General features: G+C 47.7%; 1 protein-coding gene across 1 annotated transcript in view; it reads right to left on the bottom strand.

Moving 5' to 3' along the window:
• LOC146810138 (polycystin-1-like) overlaps positions 1 to 18,397 on the bottom strand; it is a 545,091-nt gene that overhangs the window by 59,479 nt on the left and 467,215 nt on the right. The window contains exon 40 of the mRNA XM_085617085.1: positions 1,266 to 1,390. Coding sequence (XP_085473211.1) covers positions 1,266 to 1,390 — 125 coding nt within the window. The remainder of the gene's footprint in view (positions 1 to 1,265; positions 1,391 to 18,397) is intronic.

Raw genomic sequence — 18,397 nt, forward strand, 5'->3', positions numbered from 1 at the left:
GTCGGCTGTTAATAAGTTTGAGCATAAATCCTGGCTGATAAGGAAAGGAAGGGGATAAACTAAGAGGTGGAAGACTTAAAAATCACAGAAAAAACAGCATGCTGAAATTATGGCAGAGGTTAAAATAAGACTTTGGAAGGTAATGGGAAGAACAGTGAACTGGTGAAATGGGCAGTGGAGAGGATATGCATGAGTGTGTGTGGAAAAGGTGGAAAAGTTAATGCGATAGAGTCATGTGGTGGAGGAGAGAATGATGAATGGAGATAGATGGCTGGAGGTTTATGTGATTGAAGTTGAGATAATGTGATGGGGTGGAAACATGCTGAGGAGGTTAAAGCGATGAGATAGAAGGAGGTGATGTGTTATTTCAATTCCGTTGAGAGGATGAAATTAAAGGTAGTTAGGAATTGATGGAGAAAAGGAGGTTTAAGGAAATGAGCATGTGTGGGATTTAAACTTCTTCGGATGCTCATGGTAGTGAGATGGAGGGAGCAGATGAATGAGAGGGATAGCATGGACGGGCTAATGGGATGAGAAATAGCTTAAATGTATATGATGGGATGGCAGGTGATAAAATAACTTGACTTATAGTTTGGATGGGGTGATAATATGGAGAAAGAGATAATGGGGTGAACAGGGCAGAGATGGACTGGGTGAAGGAGGAATAATGGGATGCAGGCAAGTGGAGCTCATGAGATGGAAGGAGTGCTAGGTGATCGGATGAAGGAGTAGGAATATGATTTGATGAGATGGAGGATGGGAGAGGAAAGAATGGAACAGAAAGTGATGGGATGGAATAGGGGGTGATGAGAAGGACAGGGGGAAACTGGGTGTAGGAGTGAAGGAATGAATGAAATGGGTTTGGAATGGCGCGAGACTACAGAATGCTGATAGAGGATGTAAAGTAGGGTGTAAAGGTTAAAGGATTTTGATTGAGATAGAGGAGGATTATGGTGAGGAATAGAAATGGGTGATTTAATGGATACGGGATTGTGATGGAAGGCAGACTAAAATAGGGAGTGGGGCAAGTGGAGTACGGGGTTAGAGACAGATGGTAACGGGGAAAGAAGAGAAGGGAGGATCATGATGGAGGCGCTGGAGGATGTGATGGAGTGTGAGTGGGGAGGGGAATGGATGATTGCAATAGAGGAAAATACAGTATGGTTATGGGTCGGGGTGTAGAGATCAGGTGGTAAAGAAGGTGGAGAGTGGTACTGGATTGCAAGTGACATGTCATTCCTGCTCAGATTAGTCTGCAACCTTACCAGAAGCCATGTCTGGAGCTGTGCATACTTGTCGGAGGCGTGGAGTCCCTACTAGATTGAGCCTGGTGTCCCCGTGAAGACGGGGAAGTAAAACAGAGTCTATCCAATGCCAGAAGTCTGCAGAGCTGTAAAACGAGCCAAACCCAATGTTAGAGAAACCAAAATTGCACTCATTGCCATCACCATAAGGTTTATCCCAGTAACCCCCACCCTGTATGTCAGATCCACTGTGCCCCTTTTTATATGCCATTCTCCCTTCACAAATGGAATGCATGTCAGTTTTCTTCCGCCCCTCACTTTGTGCCATTTCCATCAACATCCTTCACTGTATTCCCCAGCACCTCTATGGCATGCATGAGCAAATTGTGATACGCCTGCATCTTCTAGCACATCTCAGCATTTTTCTTATGCGTGTACCACCAGCCCCTGCTCCCGAACACCTCATTATGCTATGATGTGTGCATCTAGTCTTACAATGTATTCATCACATCTTTCCGATGTCTAGCATTGAAGGTTATATTGGTGTAATCTTGCTATTTTTTGGTTCTAGTATAGATTGATTTGCATGTATCGGGTCATTGAAGTTGCAGGCTGCAACTGGGGGCTGCATGAGATGAACTACTGGTTTGTCCCATTCTCCACGAACAGCCTTGCCCTTAAAGGACTGAAAGTGAATTGTGAAAGGTCAGCCAGCACGTTGCCATCCAAGTGCAGAGCATCAGATATTAAGCACCCTTTCTGAGGTAAACTGATTGAACAAATGATTCAATTTAAGCAAAAGGTGTAGTCAACAGAAGGCCACTTCCGCATTTTTAAAATAGGTGAGCATGAAGGTGATTCAGTATCACAAATTAACTCCATAAATGTCATGGAATTACTAAAGTGTCAAGGACTGGATGCTATGGAGTTCTGTTTAGTTTTTTTCTTGACTGCGCTAGCGAAAGAAGGCCGTGGGGGCCTCCCTGCACTGTTTAACAAATGTGAAATGTGTCAAGTCGATGGTGTAGCATGGACGCCATGAGCTCTAATGCAAGCACGGAAACATCTGTTATTGGGGTGCAGTGAGCCCATCAGATGTTTGGGTCCCTGTTTCACTGTGCATTCTGCACTATTTATATAAAACAATTTTTATTAACATTAATCTCGCACCGTTTGTCATACAGGTTTCATTTTCAAGACACGTTTTGTAATCATATCGGTTAAATTGTAACATTCGTAATTGTACTCTTTAGTAGCCATACGTCATCTTACATACAGCACAGGTAGCCTCATGAAGGTATTCCCATTCATGGATCTTGTCCTCTTTAACAATTAAGTGTTGCCCCTTTGTTATTCGCTTAGGTCGGACTCTGAGCCCGACAGCGGGGGTTCGCATATACGACCCCTGAAGGTGTTCCATTTTCCCCAAATCCGCTGCCATCTCCGGGGGCAACCCCTATTACCACATACCACCTTTTCCGCAACCATGGCGCCATCTAAGTCACGATACCACCACACGTGTGAGGGGGTTGATTGCGCCCCCCAGTGTCGTGCAATATTCCTCTTTGCCAATACTAGTCCTATGGTCACCCAGGTTTGTTCGGCGTGGTTGAGGTCGGTAGCATCCCATACATTCAATAAACACATCCGAGGCTCCGGGGAAACATCATGACCGGTAACCCGGGAGACCGTTGCCATAACCTCCCTCCAATATCTAGTGATGTCAGGGCAGTCCCATATAGTATGATAAAAGGTACCCTGGAGGCCGCATCCCCGCAGGCAAAGCGGATCATCCGCCCTCCCTATTTTATGAAGTGTGGATCTAGTGTAGTATATCCGGTGCAGTATTTTAAGCTGCACCAATTCTAGTTTGGATGGGATTGCCACCTCCCGCGGGGACGCCGTCGCCTCCTGCCATTCGTGCTCGTCCATGTCTCCTATGTCTGCCTCCCATTTCCTTTTAAGAAGTTCTGTGGGGTCTTTTTGATGGTTCACCAGCTTACGATATGTCAATGATATAGCTTTCTTGGTTAGGTGATCTGTGAGCAAACGATCCTCGAGTGGGGAGGACTCAGGGGGGGTGGTCCCCCTGGGTATGGCTTTCCTTAATGCATGCTGTATTTGCAGAAATTTGAAACATTCCGTTCGTTTCATCTGGTATTCTATCTGCAGCTGCTCAAACGGAACCACCTCACCTCGTCTCCAGAGGTCACCGACCCTAGAGATGCCTATCAGATCCCACCCCGCAAATTCCTTACTTAGGGGCATCATGCCTATCTTGGGGGAGACCCATAGCGGCGTTTGTTGAGTGATCACCCCCTCCCAACCAAGCCTGCGCTGCGGCGTGTGCCATAGGTGTATGGTGTGTTCTGTGGGGCCCGTTAGCTTATGTTTCAGGGATTTATCGTATAAGGCATGGAGTACTCCCTTCACCCCCATCTTATGCCTATCCATTCGAAGAGCCGGATCATCTTGCGGCGCATGCAGCCATTGATTGATTACCGTGAGCTGGGAGGCCCAGTAGTATAATCGTATGTTGAGCAGAGCGATTTCCCCATCGTACCAACTCCGCACCAGTTTGCAGAGAGCTATGCGGTGGGGCCCGCCCTCCCATAGCAGACAGCCCACATCCGCCTCCACTGATTTAAAGTAGGAGTCTGGGATCGGTATGGGCGTATTTTGCAGTACATAAAGGAATCGCGGGAGGGCCATCATCTTGAACAGGGCTCCCCAGCAATGTCAACGGAAGGGATTGCCAGTGTTTGACATCGCTCTGTAGTCTTCTAAGGGGCGGAAGTAGGTTGCGTTAAAAAAATAGTGCTGGGTCAGGTGTGATGTTAATACCGAGGTATCTGAAACCATTCTCCGCCACCGATATTGTCACTCCTCTAGGGAGCTGTGGTGTGGGTCCATGTAGGATGTAAAGTACTGATTTCGCCCAGTTGATCAAGCAACCGGATAGTCTACCATACGATTCACAGATGTCTAGTAGGCTACTGATAGACCATTTTGGTCGCGTCAGGTATACCAAGATATCATCTGCGTATAGCGAGATACAGTCGTCCCAGCTCTCCGTCCATTTTAATCCTGTTATAACTGGATCCTGCCTAATCCATGCCGCCAATGGCTCTAGCACCAGGGTGAACAGTAGTGGGGAGAGAGGACACCCCTGTCTAGTTCCTCGTCCCAGCGCAAAGTCCTCCGATAGCCGTCCGTTCACCGCCACTTGTGCCAGAGGTTCGCTATATAACAAACGCACCCATGCACAAAATTTGGGCCCAAAACCAAAACGCGCAAGCATTGCAAAGAGGAAGGGCCACTCCACGCGGTCAAACGCCATACTGGCATCTAGTGATATAATAACTGCATCTTCCTGAATGCAGGGCCCACGGGCCAGTATGCCATGCAATCGTCTAATATTCATTGCTGTGTTTCGCCCTGGCATGAAGCCGGATTGATCAGGGTGTATGAGCGCCCGTAAATGAGGCTGTATAAGTGTCGCCAACACTTTCGCTAGAATTTTTGCTTCCACGTTGAGGAGTGAGATAGGTCTGTAGGAGGTGCATTCATGAGGAGGCTTCCCGGGTTTCAGTATCACTACCAGTGTTGCGACTCTTTGGTCACGGGGGAGTATGCCCTCCTTTAGGCTGGCTTCATACATTTTCAGCAGGTGCGGAACAACTGTGTCTGTCTCCCTCTTATATAACTCTATCGGAATCCCGTTCGGCCCCAAAGCTTTCCCCGACTGGAGGCCTCTAACGGCTAGGGCGATCTCTTCTATGGAGAGATCCGCCTCTAATGTACACACGTCTTCCGCAGTCAATTGCGGAAGACGTATGTCTCGCAGGGATGCTAGGTTGTCCTCGACGGTGGCCGTTACCACAGAGGTGTACACTTTTTCATAGTGCTTTGCAAAGGCCCTCACTATTTCATCAGGATTTGTCACAACCTCTCCAGTGGTCAGACGTATCTTTGCCACCCAGTGGCTGGCTTTCTCTTTTTTATCTAGCCACGCTAGTAGTTTGCCCGCCTTGTCTCCCACTTCATATATTGTATGTTGCGTTTTTGTAAGACGCATCCGGGCTGCCTCCCATAAATGGTCTCTGTATGTTTGTTTAGCGAGGTTCAGTGCATGTGTGTTCGTATCGGTGGGGTCTCGGGTGTGTTCCCTTTCTGCCTCGGTCACTGCCCCCTCAAGCTCTACCACCTGTTGCGCCGAGTCACGTTTGTGGGCTGTAATTGCCGCAATGGCCTGTCCATGCAGCACTGCTTTATAGGCCTCCCAGTGGATAATGAGTGAGGCAACCGACTGCGTGTTGTCTTGAAAGTAATGTTTCGTAGTTTTATGTAGGATCTTTCGCACTCCAGGGATCTTAATATAGCCGGGGTGTATCGGGAAAGTGCGTCTCCTTCCTAACAGACATGAGGAGTAAGATAGCAACATTGGCGAGTGATCAGATATACCCCTGGGGAGGTGCTTAATCTCCTGTAGTTTCTCGATGCATGCCGGGGAGGTAAGGAGGTAGTCTATACGCGAAAGATTGTTGTGCGCGCTAGAGTGATGTGTGTATTGACGTTCTGTAGGGTGTTGCATGCGCCAGATATCCAGCAATCCCATCGCGTCTATGAAGTCGCGCAAGTGCGATGAAACAGCGCTCCGCCCTCTCGGGGGGTACCTGTCCCACTCATCGTCTAATGTGGTATTGAAGTCGCCCCCCTAGTATCAGTTCTCCAGGGGGTAGGCCTAGCAGAAAACTCCCCAGAGCCGGGAAAGCAAGTGAGTGCAATGTCGGGGGGATGTATACTGTGACAAAATTGAAGTTGCGCCCTTCCCACTGCCCGGCCATCGCAGCAAAGCGTCCTTGGTCGTCTGTCCATTTCACGGTCACCACCAAGGGGCAACTTTTCCGGATGAGGATCCCAGCACCCCTGGAACCAGCGGTAAACTCTGAATGTGCTATCATTTTAAAACCCCATCTATTGAACGCCTTGACGGCCGTTCCCACTAGGTGGGTCTCCTGTAGGAGAACCACTGATGGAGTATGCCTCTTAAGGTGTTGCAGCACCAATCCCCTTTTAATTTTATTGCCCAGGCCGTTCACATTCCACGACATCACTGTCAATGGGCCACCCGGGGCATGGCAATCAGCCCGTTGCAAATTCGCAGTTGTCATGATAATGTTCGCAATTCATGTGTGAGCCGACCTGTGCCAAGATCCAATCCTGCAGTGTATCTAACCTGTCTTTTATATTCTTATTCGATAAACGTGTCTCGTGTGAGTGTATTCCCACTACCAACTGAAGGTGACTGACGAACTATAAAAAGAAAAAACCAAACATAAAAATCCAAAAACCCACTAATGAAAAACCACCCCCCTCAACTATCCCCCTCCCTGCTTCCCTGCCAGAGGGATCCCGAAATACCCACCACCCCAACATAGCAGAGTGCTTCAATCCCATCAACAGTACTTGCGTGTAGAGGGGGAGGAAGTCCGAGAGCCGTCACAGCTCCCCCAGCCTCCACGACTGTCCCGTAACCATTGAAACTGTGTACCGTCCCGATTCACCTTGTTACTCGTATGTGCAGGTAACATCTCTTGTAAGGGAGGAGCACAACAACTAACATTTCCTTTGTCGCACATTTTCCCTCCCACCTTGCGGTGGGTTCATCTCACCCCCATGTCGCCGGTTTCATTGCAGGTTTTAATAGATAATTCTTCTGAGTCTGTACTTTTGGGACATGACTCCTTCCTCTCCTGTCTAGACGTCTTGGAATCCTCTTTTTCTTCTGTGTCGTGTCGCTGTTGCTTCCTCGATCTGTCATTACCACCCGCATGCTGCCATCCCTCAAGCCAGTCGTGGGCCTCCTCTGGCGTTTCAAAGAACCATGTCTTGCCCTTTGCCACCACTCTCAATTTGGCCGGAAACAGCATTGAATATGAAAGTTCCTTGCGGCGAAGTTCTTTTTTCACCTCTATGAAACTTCTGCGCCGTTTGGCCACCGCCGCTGTATAGTCCGGGAAAAAGGAGATCACGGAGTTCTGGATGCGCAATGGCGGCGCCACCCACGCTGCTTGTAGTATTGCGTCTCGGTCCCTAAAGTTAAATATACGGGCCACTATTGGTCTAGGGGGCGCTCCAGGCTGGGGCCTACCTCCTGGCACTCTGTGCGCCCGTTCCACAGAGAAGAGGGTGGAGAGCCCTCGGGGCTGCAGTTTAGATTGTATGAGATCTTCTACATAGAGGTCCATGGCGGGGCTCCCTTCGTTCTCGGGGACCCCCGTAATTCTAACGTTGTTCCGTCGGGAGCGCCCCTCCTGATCGTCCAGTTTTGACGCCATGAGTCTATGTTCAGCCTCCAATCGACCGACTTTGTGAAGCAACGGGGCAGTGTCTGCAGTGAGGGATTTTGTCACCTTCTCTACTTCTTTCACCCTGTCGGTCATTTTTGAAAAACAGCTCGGAGGAGGGATACATCCGTGGAGATCGAACCCACCGTAGACTGCACTTTAGTAAGAGCTGCCATGATATCCTCTAACGTCACCTTGGGTGCTGCTCCGGAGTCCGGGGCCTCATCCAACAGCCCCCCACGTTCCGGCGGGCCCCTCGAGTCTTTCGCAAACGCGTATTTATCGAGTTTTGCCTGCGCGGTTGTCCGTTGGCCCTTGCCCCCCATCCTCATCCGATCAGCCCAGTCCTGACAGGTAATCTCCGCCGCCTGCCGCTGGACCTGACGCCAAGCGCGGCCTGTTGGTTTTCCCTGTCTGACGTGCAACAGCCAGGCTGAGGGGACCGATGTTACCGCTGTCTCCCACTTGCAGCGAAAGGCAGATTATTTTTTCTTTTCCTTTAGGGGGGGGGGGCTTCCAGCACCACCGTGAATGGGGCCGCGGGCGGTGCAGCGCACACAGGGTCTCCTTTTCACGCGTTTCTCGGGGCCCGCGTATGTTGATATCTGTTGGCTCTGTGTTCCCGGAGCCTCCACCACCCTATTGAGGCTGCCGGCTACACATCACAGAGTATTACAGTGTTTAAAGCTCTTTAGGGGCCCTTTTGATCTTATTTTTGAGGGGCACTCCGGATTGATGTACTTGCTCGGTATATTCCCGAGGGGCCCCAGCGGGACCGAGTCTTTAGCTGCACTCTCCCCTGCAGAGCCTTGTTATGCGGGTGTCTCTCTCTCACTGCACACTCCTGGGAAACTCACTATTGTGCCGTCCCATCACGTTTCTGCTCCCGATCCCACCGAGCGCCGGTGGCGATGCAGGACGTCCCCGACGCGCCCCCCGCCTCCAGCGCCGGTCCGGTGTGGGCCGCCGCTGCTCCGGTGCTGGGTGCACTCACCCGTCTCCCTCCTCCGCTGCTGTCCCTCACAGTGTTCTTGGAGGGCCGCGCCTCACTCCCGTCGCTGGATCGCACCGCCGATTTTCGGGTCCTCTTCCAAATTTAGGTCCCGGCTGCAGGCTCTCAGCAAGGCCGCCTCCTTTCACTCGGCGTCAGCAGCGTCTCCGGTCACGGAACGGCCTCAGGGTCGGATCGCTCGGTGCCTCTCACCCTCCGGTTTGGTTACTAGTCTGTGGGGCCGGATAAATGCACGGATGATGCATCAGATCGTCAGGGGAACTTACACCGCTCCCGGAGCTTCGTTAGTCCGCGGCCATCGTTGTTGGCTGCAGGCCACGCCGCCTTCTGCACTATTGATAACTGCATTCCTTTGTGGAGGGACTCCTTAAGAGGGTCCAAGTCAGGAGTAAACAAAAATGCATTTGGCCAGCGGTGAGCACTAACGCCCAAGTGGTTGCCTATAGCGGAATACAACCTAGACGTACAGAGATTGGGGGCCGCAGTCAACGAGTTACGCAACAAAACAAGCTAGACAAGTACGCATTCACTAGAACCCAGCAGGAAAACTTCAGATACGACTCCGAAGGAGGGGTCAGAGGTCACTTTGCAGGACATATTAGCCACCCTAAATAAAGTGCATACAGCTCTCGACTCCCGGATCGGCGCAGTATCGGTAGAGCTCTCCCTGCCCCGAGCTGATTTTAAAAACATGAGCGCAAGGGTCACAGATGTAGAAGCCACCACGGGGACCCTGCGCGACAAGACCAAAGAACTCCAACGTCAAGTGCGCCATCTGGAAGCTTACAGTATAGTAATGGCAGCTAAACTGGACGATTATGAAGGCCGATCCCGGCGCAATAATGTTCGAAAATTTTGGGTCCCGAAGGGGGGCGGGAAGACCAGCAATGGATCTCTTCATGGAAGATCTTATCAAGCAACATCTACAACTTAAAGGCCTATCACACTATTTCTCGGTGGAGAGAGCACACCGCGTTCCGGGTGGTAGGCCCAGACCAGGTGCTCTGCCCAGGCCGATCCTCGCCCGCATCTTTAATTTCTGAGATCGTGATCTTATTCTACAAACAACAAGAGTGGCTCCGCCGGTACGTTTTGAGAACAGTATAATAACTTTCTTTCCTCACTATACAGCAACAGTTACAAAGCTGCGGCGTGACTTCTTTGACGTCAAAAAAGAATTAAGAAATAGAGAACTGAAATACTCCAGGCTATTCCCGGCGAGATTACGAGTAGAGGCGGAGGGGAAGACATGGTTCTTTGCTACACCGGAGGAGACCCAGGAGTCGCTGGAAGGATGGCGTAGAGTCGCAAAAGCGGGGAAGCAGAATAATAAAGTGCACCAACTCCCGACTGAAAGGACAGAACCCAAAACAGAAGATGCGGCAGCGATACAAGCAACATCGCAGGAAAGACGCTAAAAGGATTGCCATCCCTCCATGAACTATGCACCGGAATGATGGACTCTTCCATTCAAAGAACTGAGACGCGTACACACTCAGCAGATCACCTACTGGACTGCAGGCTCTCCTTTTGTTTTGCGATGGCCATCAAACAAAGACGAGATAACTCAGATTAACACAGACTACCGAAGTACAACTGCTAAACTATGCAAACCTACTGATTTTTATTGTCATAACTTACTGTTGCAGAGACGGTCTGGGGGGTATGAAGGAGAGACTTCCACCTACGAAGGTAACGGGAAATGGGACATAAGCACCCTGCATTGTTGGGGAGGCGGGTAGTTTCTAGTCCGTCGTGCAGGAGGGGGGGGGGGGGTCAGGATACAGGGTATGTTAAGTTTTTTTTACAATTGTTTCTTGTCGTGTAATTTGTTTTCATCGCGACTTGCAATTGTATGTGGGACATCTCCACTGGTTTCCCGAATAGTAACATCGCACAGATTTGGCACAACTGACACTAACATCCCCTCCCACTATCCCTGATATTCCAATGACACACCACACACATACGCCATCACTCGCGATTATCTCTTGGAATGTCAATGGCTTGAAAGACAAACTGAAGAGAGGGCTAGTGTTGCAATATCTCAAACGCAAAGCACCAGTAGTGGTGATGCTACAAGAAACTCACCTGATGGGGTCGACTTGTAAGGCCCTAGACCGATGGGGTTTTAAATTAGTGGTCCACTATGAATTCACATCGGGCTTGCGTGGGGAAGGAATCTTGATTTAAAAACTATTCCCTCTGATAATCCGACAAGCCTTCACGGAGGATCAGGGACGATTTGCAGCGCTCTCTTGCCAATGGGAAGGACGTGTGCTCAACCCAGTCACCTTATATATCCCCCCGGCACTACAATCGCTGGCCTTCCCGGCACTTGGTACATTTTTACTTACACTGCCAGAGGGGGAACTGATTATTGGTGGCGACTTTAACGCAACACTAGACGATACACTAGACCGAACGCCCCCTAGGCCGTAATACCGCATGTGCTCCAGCTTCTCAGATTTCTTAGACGCTTTTGGCCTGATAGACACCTGGCGCATTAAATTTCCACAGACGCGTCAATTTACTTACCACTCTGGGGCTCATAACAGTTTTTCTCGTATAGACTATATACTGACATCCACAGACAGTGTGGACAGGTTCAGGGAACTATCGCATTTACCCAGAGGCATTTCTGACCACTCCCCGGTTTGGGCTTACTATGCCGCACAGATCCAGACACAAAATCGCATGTACCCGATATATCCGGGTTATCTGTATAATCCCAAGATTCGGAAGGGTTTACTTACTGCTACAATACACTATTTTGTAGAAAACAAATCATCAGTATCCTCCCCACTGATTCTTTGGGAAGCATACAAACTGGTCATATGGGGACAAGCCATATGCCTGATTTCAGGTCACAAAAATGAACAGAGAAAAGTAGTAGAGACCCTAGAACAAGAAGTGAACCAATTAGAGGCACTACACGCTCAAGACCCATCAGACGCCTCCACACATCAGCTACGTACAAAACAGCATGAATACAAAGAATACTTGTGGGCGGACGCTAGAACCAGACTTACAGCAGTTAGACACAGGGTCTATGAATCTGGGGACAAGGCAGGCAATTTTCTCACCTGGCTAGACAAGCGCTCACGGGCAGACAGATGGGTGACAGAGCTCCGATTAAAGGACGGTAACACAACATCGGACCCACAAGAGATAGTGGACGAATTAACCACGCACTTTGAGCACGTTTACACTTCCACAACAACGACTGAATTGCCAGAGGCGACGGCGTTCCTTAGAGATATACAATTACCAACACTTATAAAGGCAGAGACCCACTTACTGGAAGCTGACTTGGCGACGGATGAACTAACCCTTGCCATAAATAAGATACAGTCGGGAAAAGTTCTAGGTCCCAATGGTATACCAATAGAACTTCACAAACATACAGCTGATAAACTGACCCCCCATCTATTAAAGATGTATGAAGCATGTCTGGAACAGGGAGAACTCCCCAAAGACCAACGTATAGCAACCATAGTGGCCATCCATAAACCGGGTAAACCCCCCCTCGGAAAGCGCAGCCTATCGGCCCATCTCTTTGATCAACGAAGAAGCCAAGATACTGGCCAAGGCAATGGCTCTCAGGCTGACCCCCCACCTTCTTAACCTAGTGAACCCAGACCAATCGGGAATTATGCCAGGAAGAACTACAGCCCTGAACCTTAGACGTATACATAGTGTTCTCAGTTGTGAACACACCATACAGGAAGAGGCCGCTATATTATCCCTCATCGCAAAGATGGCCTTCGACTCGGTCGAATGGCCGTTCCTCTTTGCGGTCCTTAAACATTTGGGGTTCGGGCCTAAATTCTGCTCATTGGTTCGATTATTGTACACTAACCCGTTTGCGCATGTGGTGGCTAATGGACATATTTCACGTGAGTTCTCCCTGGGAGGCCTGCCCTCTGTCCCCACTCCTTTTCACCTTAGTCCTAGAGCCACTAGCAGCCTGGATACAGAAAGACCTAATTATCCGTGGACTCTGATAGGCTGAGGGATGGGAAGACCACATTTCCCTCTATGCGGACGACATTTTAATATACATAGCTTCACCTAAAAGCTCCATCCTTTGACTCCTCAACATATGCAACATATATGGGACAGTTTCAGGGTACACATCCACTGGGGAAAATCAGTAAGGTATATTCTACATGGGCCCCCACCTGCGTTGCCAAAGGACTGCACAGTTAAAATAGTCACAGACGGATTCAAGTATTTGGGGATTTATGATACATCCGAACCAGACGACTTCCTGGTGCGAAACCTCCAGGAACCGCTGCAGAGACTATGACGAGATGCCAAACAATGGAAATTGTTGCCACTCACCCTACTGGGTAGAGCGGCGCTTTTTAAAATGATGGCACCCCCCAGATTTCTCTATGCCCTCACCAACACTCCCTTCTGTGTTCCCACATCCTATTTTAAAGCAATAGATTCGGAAGTCAACAATCTCCTGTGGGATGGAAAACCCGCTAGGATCGCAGCAGCAAAACTGGTCAAGAACTGGTAAGACGGTGGTATTGCGCTCCCAAATGTCCAAACATACTACTGGGCTGCTCAGTTAGCAGTGATTAACCAAGGGGTCCACGTGCCCCAAACCGACCCCTCGTACCGACTAGATAGACATGCTCTGGGACTGGGAGAAACGAACCGGATACTCTATAATAAAAAGTGAAAATTGGGCCTACTAGGACCGACAGCACATACTGTCCATATATGGTACATGGTAACACAACACTTAGGTTGGACAGACTTACTGACCAAGCACACCCCACTATGGGACACAGACAGACAGGGCACACTGGGCAAAAGTAAGGGGTTTTCAAAATGGGATGCAATAGGGTTATCTCGGCTGGGCGACCCCCGGAAAGAAGGAACAATCGTCACCTTCACCCATCTACAAGAACAATACGAAATGATGCCCACTGAGCGGTTTCGATACATAGAAATTAAACACGCACTGGAGGCAGCCTTCCCCCCAGACACGATACTTCCAGAGGCCTTCTCACTAGAAGACAGACTCCTGACGGATCACATGGACAAAAAAGCGATGTCCCTCACATGCCAAAAGATGATTAATAATCAGCGGGACCCTATGAAACGGCTGCGGGTAAAATGGCAGACCGAGGTGGGCAAATTAGACAACACCGACTGGCAGGAAGCAATAGAATCCCCTAGGGTAGTGGCGGTCTCCTCTAAGCTACGCCTTATACAACTCAAGGTGCTTAATAGGACCTACTTCACTAGAGTGACGTTATGCAAGATAGGTAAAATTGCGGATCAGTCCTGCCTGCGCCAATGCGGAGGCGTTGGCACCTTCTATCACACACTCTGGGAATAGCCTGTAATTGGACGGTACTGGACGGCAGTAATGAACACCATCACACAGGTTGGCGCCAGCCCCGTTCCACCGGAGTCTAAACGATGTCTCCTGAATATCTGGGAACCAACAGACATGAATCACCCAGCCCAAGCTTGGGCAACCCTTGGTATGATAATAGCAAAGCAAAATGTGGCCAGTCTCTGGGGGGCGGCTGAGGTTCCAATCCTTGCAGACTGGTGTAAAGATATGGATATAGCCATGGCGGCAGAAAAAGCCACATATATTCATAGAGGATGCCCTAAAAAATGGGGGAGAATGTGGAGTAAATGGAACAACTTTAGAGGAGGTATTTGCGACCCTCCGGAAGTGGGTCCTATTTCAGAAGATGATGATTAACACAGGAATTGTTATTACACTGTGCACTTTAAATTGTAACCCAAATGTGTGATTTACTTATGTATTCGATGGCATATGATGGAAATCACTCTTATATGATGACGATATACTGTAAATGTATCTACTGCAAGTCTTCATTAATAAAATGTATTTTAAAAAAAACAAAAAAACGTCTTTGGCAATCTGATAAGCTCACCGAACCCTACATCTTCTTTTGTCACCCCTACAGACATGGTAACGGAGGGCATTTAGGTTAACCTATCCCACAATGTATGGAACTTTACAAGGATGTTTGATCTGTATGCTTCAGAAAAGCAAAACTCATATTTATTTAGGTAAAGTTGGGATGCAGCATTATGGCTTTAGCTGTTCCTTATATCACGAAATTAGATCATGTTTCGAATAGGAATGAAACATCATTAACAGAAACCAGTATTATCTTTGAGTGTGCATGTGTGTGTCGTGTAGATATTGAGATCCTAACTCAACATTGGCCTAATTAAGAGCTATTTTAGATTCTGCAGCTTATTTGGTGCTGGTTTGAAATAGTTAGACCACATTACAAATAATCTTCTCCCTTTTCACTGGCTTCCCTTCCAGGCATTCAGAAGATGTAAAATATGTTTTTTTTTCATTAAGTAACTACACTGCCTATCGCTAGATAGCCAAATACATACCTGCACATGACTACAAGTAAAACATAATTTCTGACCAAGAACCCAAAGGTAAAAAACACACAAAAACTCTAAGATAAGTTTTTTTGTTTTCAGCACAAGGTGTGGGGCTTGCTTTCTACAGAGGTTAGTTTAGGCATCAACCTCCTCTTGTTCACGAAAAATAAAAGAAAATGTATTTCACATCTTACTTCATGTTCTACATTTTATTTTCTGCTATTCTACATCATCCTTCTGGATATGAGACTGGTGTTATCTACGCTTATGCGGCGTGTTAAGAGCTCCAGTGCGCTCTTGGGTTAGTGTGTGCTACATAACAGTTTAAGCAAAAAGCATATGTAAGTTATTCACTGTATGGACATTCCTGTGTGCAAACCACACAGCATATCGTACTTCTCCTCCTAGCCGAGCAGTATAAACTCAAATGCAATGGGAATGCACATGTGGGCGAGTTTGCTAAATGGTGAGCCCTCCACTGTCTTCAGAAAGCACTATGTGAAGTCATGGACTTTCCCCTGTGTCAAAGAGCTTTGATGTGAGGGCATGGAGAGACAAAGGAGTGTGCGAAGACGTCACTGACAATCATTTTACACTTTTCACACTTTTGATGAAATTAAACGAAATTAAAGCTAATAATATGACTGGATAACAAAAGCAGAAGGTTAAGGTTTGGTGTGGTATCTCACCACTATGTCTAATTGTACATGTTTGCAACTATTAGAGAGATGCAGGAACTACAATAGCATAGCTGCAGACATTTTCAGATTTTGATGTATGTCAATGCCAGTGACCTAACTTGTAGATAGGCTAGGACCTCCGGTCTGTAGATAAAGGTATCAGATGAGCAATGGAGAAGGATATGTGGTCAGGTCAGTGACATTCCTGGAAGACCAGGTCGAATTGGAGCAAATCAACTACATACACAGAATGAACGGGCAATTAGAAGGTAACTGGTAATTGTATGAGGGGTAAAATATCTACTATTGTGTCTCGAGGTTGAATTAAGTCATCTCCTGCTGGCAAAGTGTCTTCTTCTTTATGTGAAGTGTCTTCCTATTCTGTGTGACATGTAGGCCGAACAGGTCTCTTCTATGAAGACAAGACTGGCCTCTTCCTTTCATTTTTTTTCCACGTGTTTCTACCTTCTTTCTCGGTTTTTTTCAATGCCATTGTGTGTTTTAGAAAGATAGTGCTGCAACAAAGCTCTTTTATTCTGTAATCACTTATCTTTACTAATGAAGATACTGTTTTGGTATTCAGGACGTCCTTTCTTTTTCTTTTTCTTCAACTTATATCTTATGTTGACTTTGTCATCCTTTGTCGTCTTGTCCTTTGTTTTAGGAGTCTATGTCTCCAGAATCTTTTTTCGATCTTGATGGTGCCTAGAACTCAAGTTGATTGTATTTGGCTTGTCTTTGCTGGTGTCTTTTAACTTTGACCCAGAAGGTAGAGATTTTACAACCTTCAATTCAACAGTGTTGGCCTCAGGTCAATGCTCACATGCAAACCTGGGGTGGCTTTCTTAAACAAAAGTGACATAATTTGCCTACAGGAGACCTGGGCTCTAACACCAACAGTTATTTACGGCTATTATGATCTCTTCCAACCAGCAACTAGGCACAACCTCTTTGGGTGCCCATCTGGGGAACTCTCAATTTTCATCAAACACTCCTGTAAGATTAAGGCTCTACCCCTTCTACGAAAGTTCCCAGCCGGGCAAGCAGTCCTAATTTCTGGGGCCTCAACTCAAACAAAAGATCTCCCTTTACATCTAATAAACTTCCATCACAATTTAACTAAAATATCCAAATTACCCGCAGCCGAACTTCTTACCAAGAGCTTGGAAAACCTCCTGCTAGAGTTTGCCTCTCTTGAAATTTTGCTATTAGGAGACTTCAATATCAGGGGCCTGGGGATTAACGACAATTTAGTCCCCAAATCTAAAGATAAGGAAACCATGAACACTCTTTTGTTTAACTGTAACTTACGTTCAGCGGAACAAATCTCCCAGTCACAAAATCCCACTGTACAAATTCCAGCGACATTCAAGAACATTTCAACCATAGGCTACATTTTTCTGACTGCCCGCTGGCACACCACTTAGTCAAACTGGAGATCCCTATCCGCACAAAAAGTGATCATAACCCATTGACCGTAACACTGGACCTACAAGCCCAAGCAGGCGCCACTGTCATAGAATTGGGGCAGTCGGCTAGGTCCATACTCTAGTCAGGAGAATCACATGGGAAGCATCAGGTTTCTCCAAGGTTGGCAAACTTTCTTAAAGGCGTAACCTTGAATTTTACCATCAAAACCTCAGGAGAACTATTAGCAAAGTTGGGACAATCGAATATACAAGCTAAGAGATCTCCTGCTGGGACTTGGCAACCATGGCCTGCATTCAAGGAAGCTTTAGTGGAAATCCCACAATGGGGCCATCATTAACACACAAAGAACACTAAGGAGGGCAACCCGTGCGCACAAGCAAAACCCTAATGTATGCTCTTTCAAAAACATAATAAATCTCTGCAAATTGCCCAAAACATTAACCTGTCAAGCAAAGAAACTCAACAACAACAATAATGGATACAAATTCACCGTATGCTAAAAGAGAAAAGTCTGGCTCACTTCTGGAACTACATAAATAAACTTCGATCCTCCAAAAGTTGCAGGAGGAACATAGTCCTAGAAGCAGTCTGGGTACAGCACATTGAAACACAATACAACAGTGAGCCCTCAGGCTCCTGGGACACTCCAAGGAGAGGGACAAGCGATAACATGCCTATGGAAACACATGCTCTGACCACACTGGCCCAGGTATACAGACACTGGAGAAACATGAAAAACGACTGAGCCCCAAGCCCCAACGGCTTTCCAGACAGCACATTCAAATGTGCCCTAGAGGACTGGGTTAATGTGCTAACCCCCCTCTTCAACCAAGCCTACACCGCAGCACAGATCCCTGACTCGTGGAGAGGCTCGACCTTATGTCCAATGTTAAAAAATGAGGCCAAGGTCTATGCATGGCGTGTCCTCAAATTGCTGGGAGAATGGGTTGTGGGAAAAAACATCTTACCCTTTTTCTAAACTGGGTTCCACGCAGCTGCCTCCACAATCACATAACATCACTGCCCTAACCATCCTGCACTTCTCAAAAAAGTCAACTCCTTCTCTACTGCTGTTTCTTCAAGTCATTATTAGCATTAACATTAACTACAGTTCCGCCTTTCACAAAGTGGTCCGTAATACTCTTGGGCGAAAATGATATGCCTGGGGCATACCCTGGGACCTGCTTGGCTTTCTCAAATCCCTGCACACAACACTTGAGTTCAGGTGAGAACAGGCCACTGAACTGTTTGTACAAAAATCACCAACAC

Source organism: Triturus cristatus, chromosome 7 (assembly GCF_964204655.1).
Source record: "Triturus cristatus chromosome 7, aTriCri1.1, whole genome shotgun sequence".
Lineage (NCBI taxonomy): Eukaryota > Metazoa > Chordata > Amphibia > Caudata > Salamandridae > Triturus > Triturus cristatus.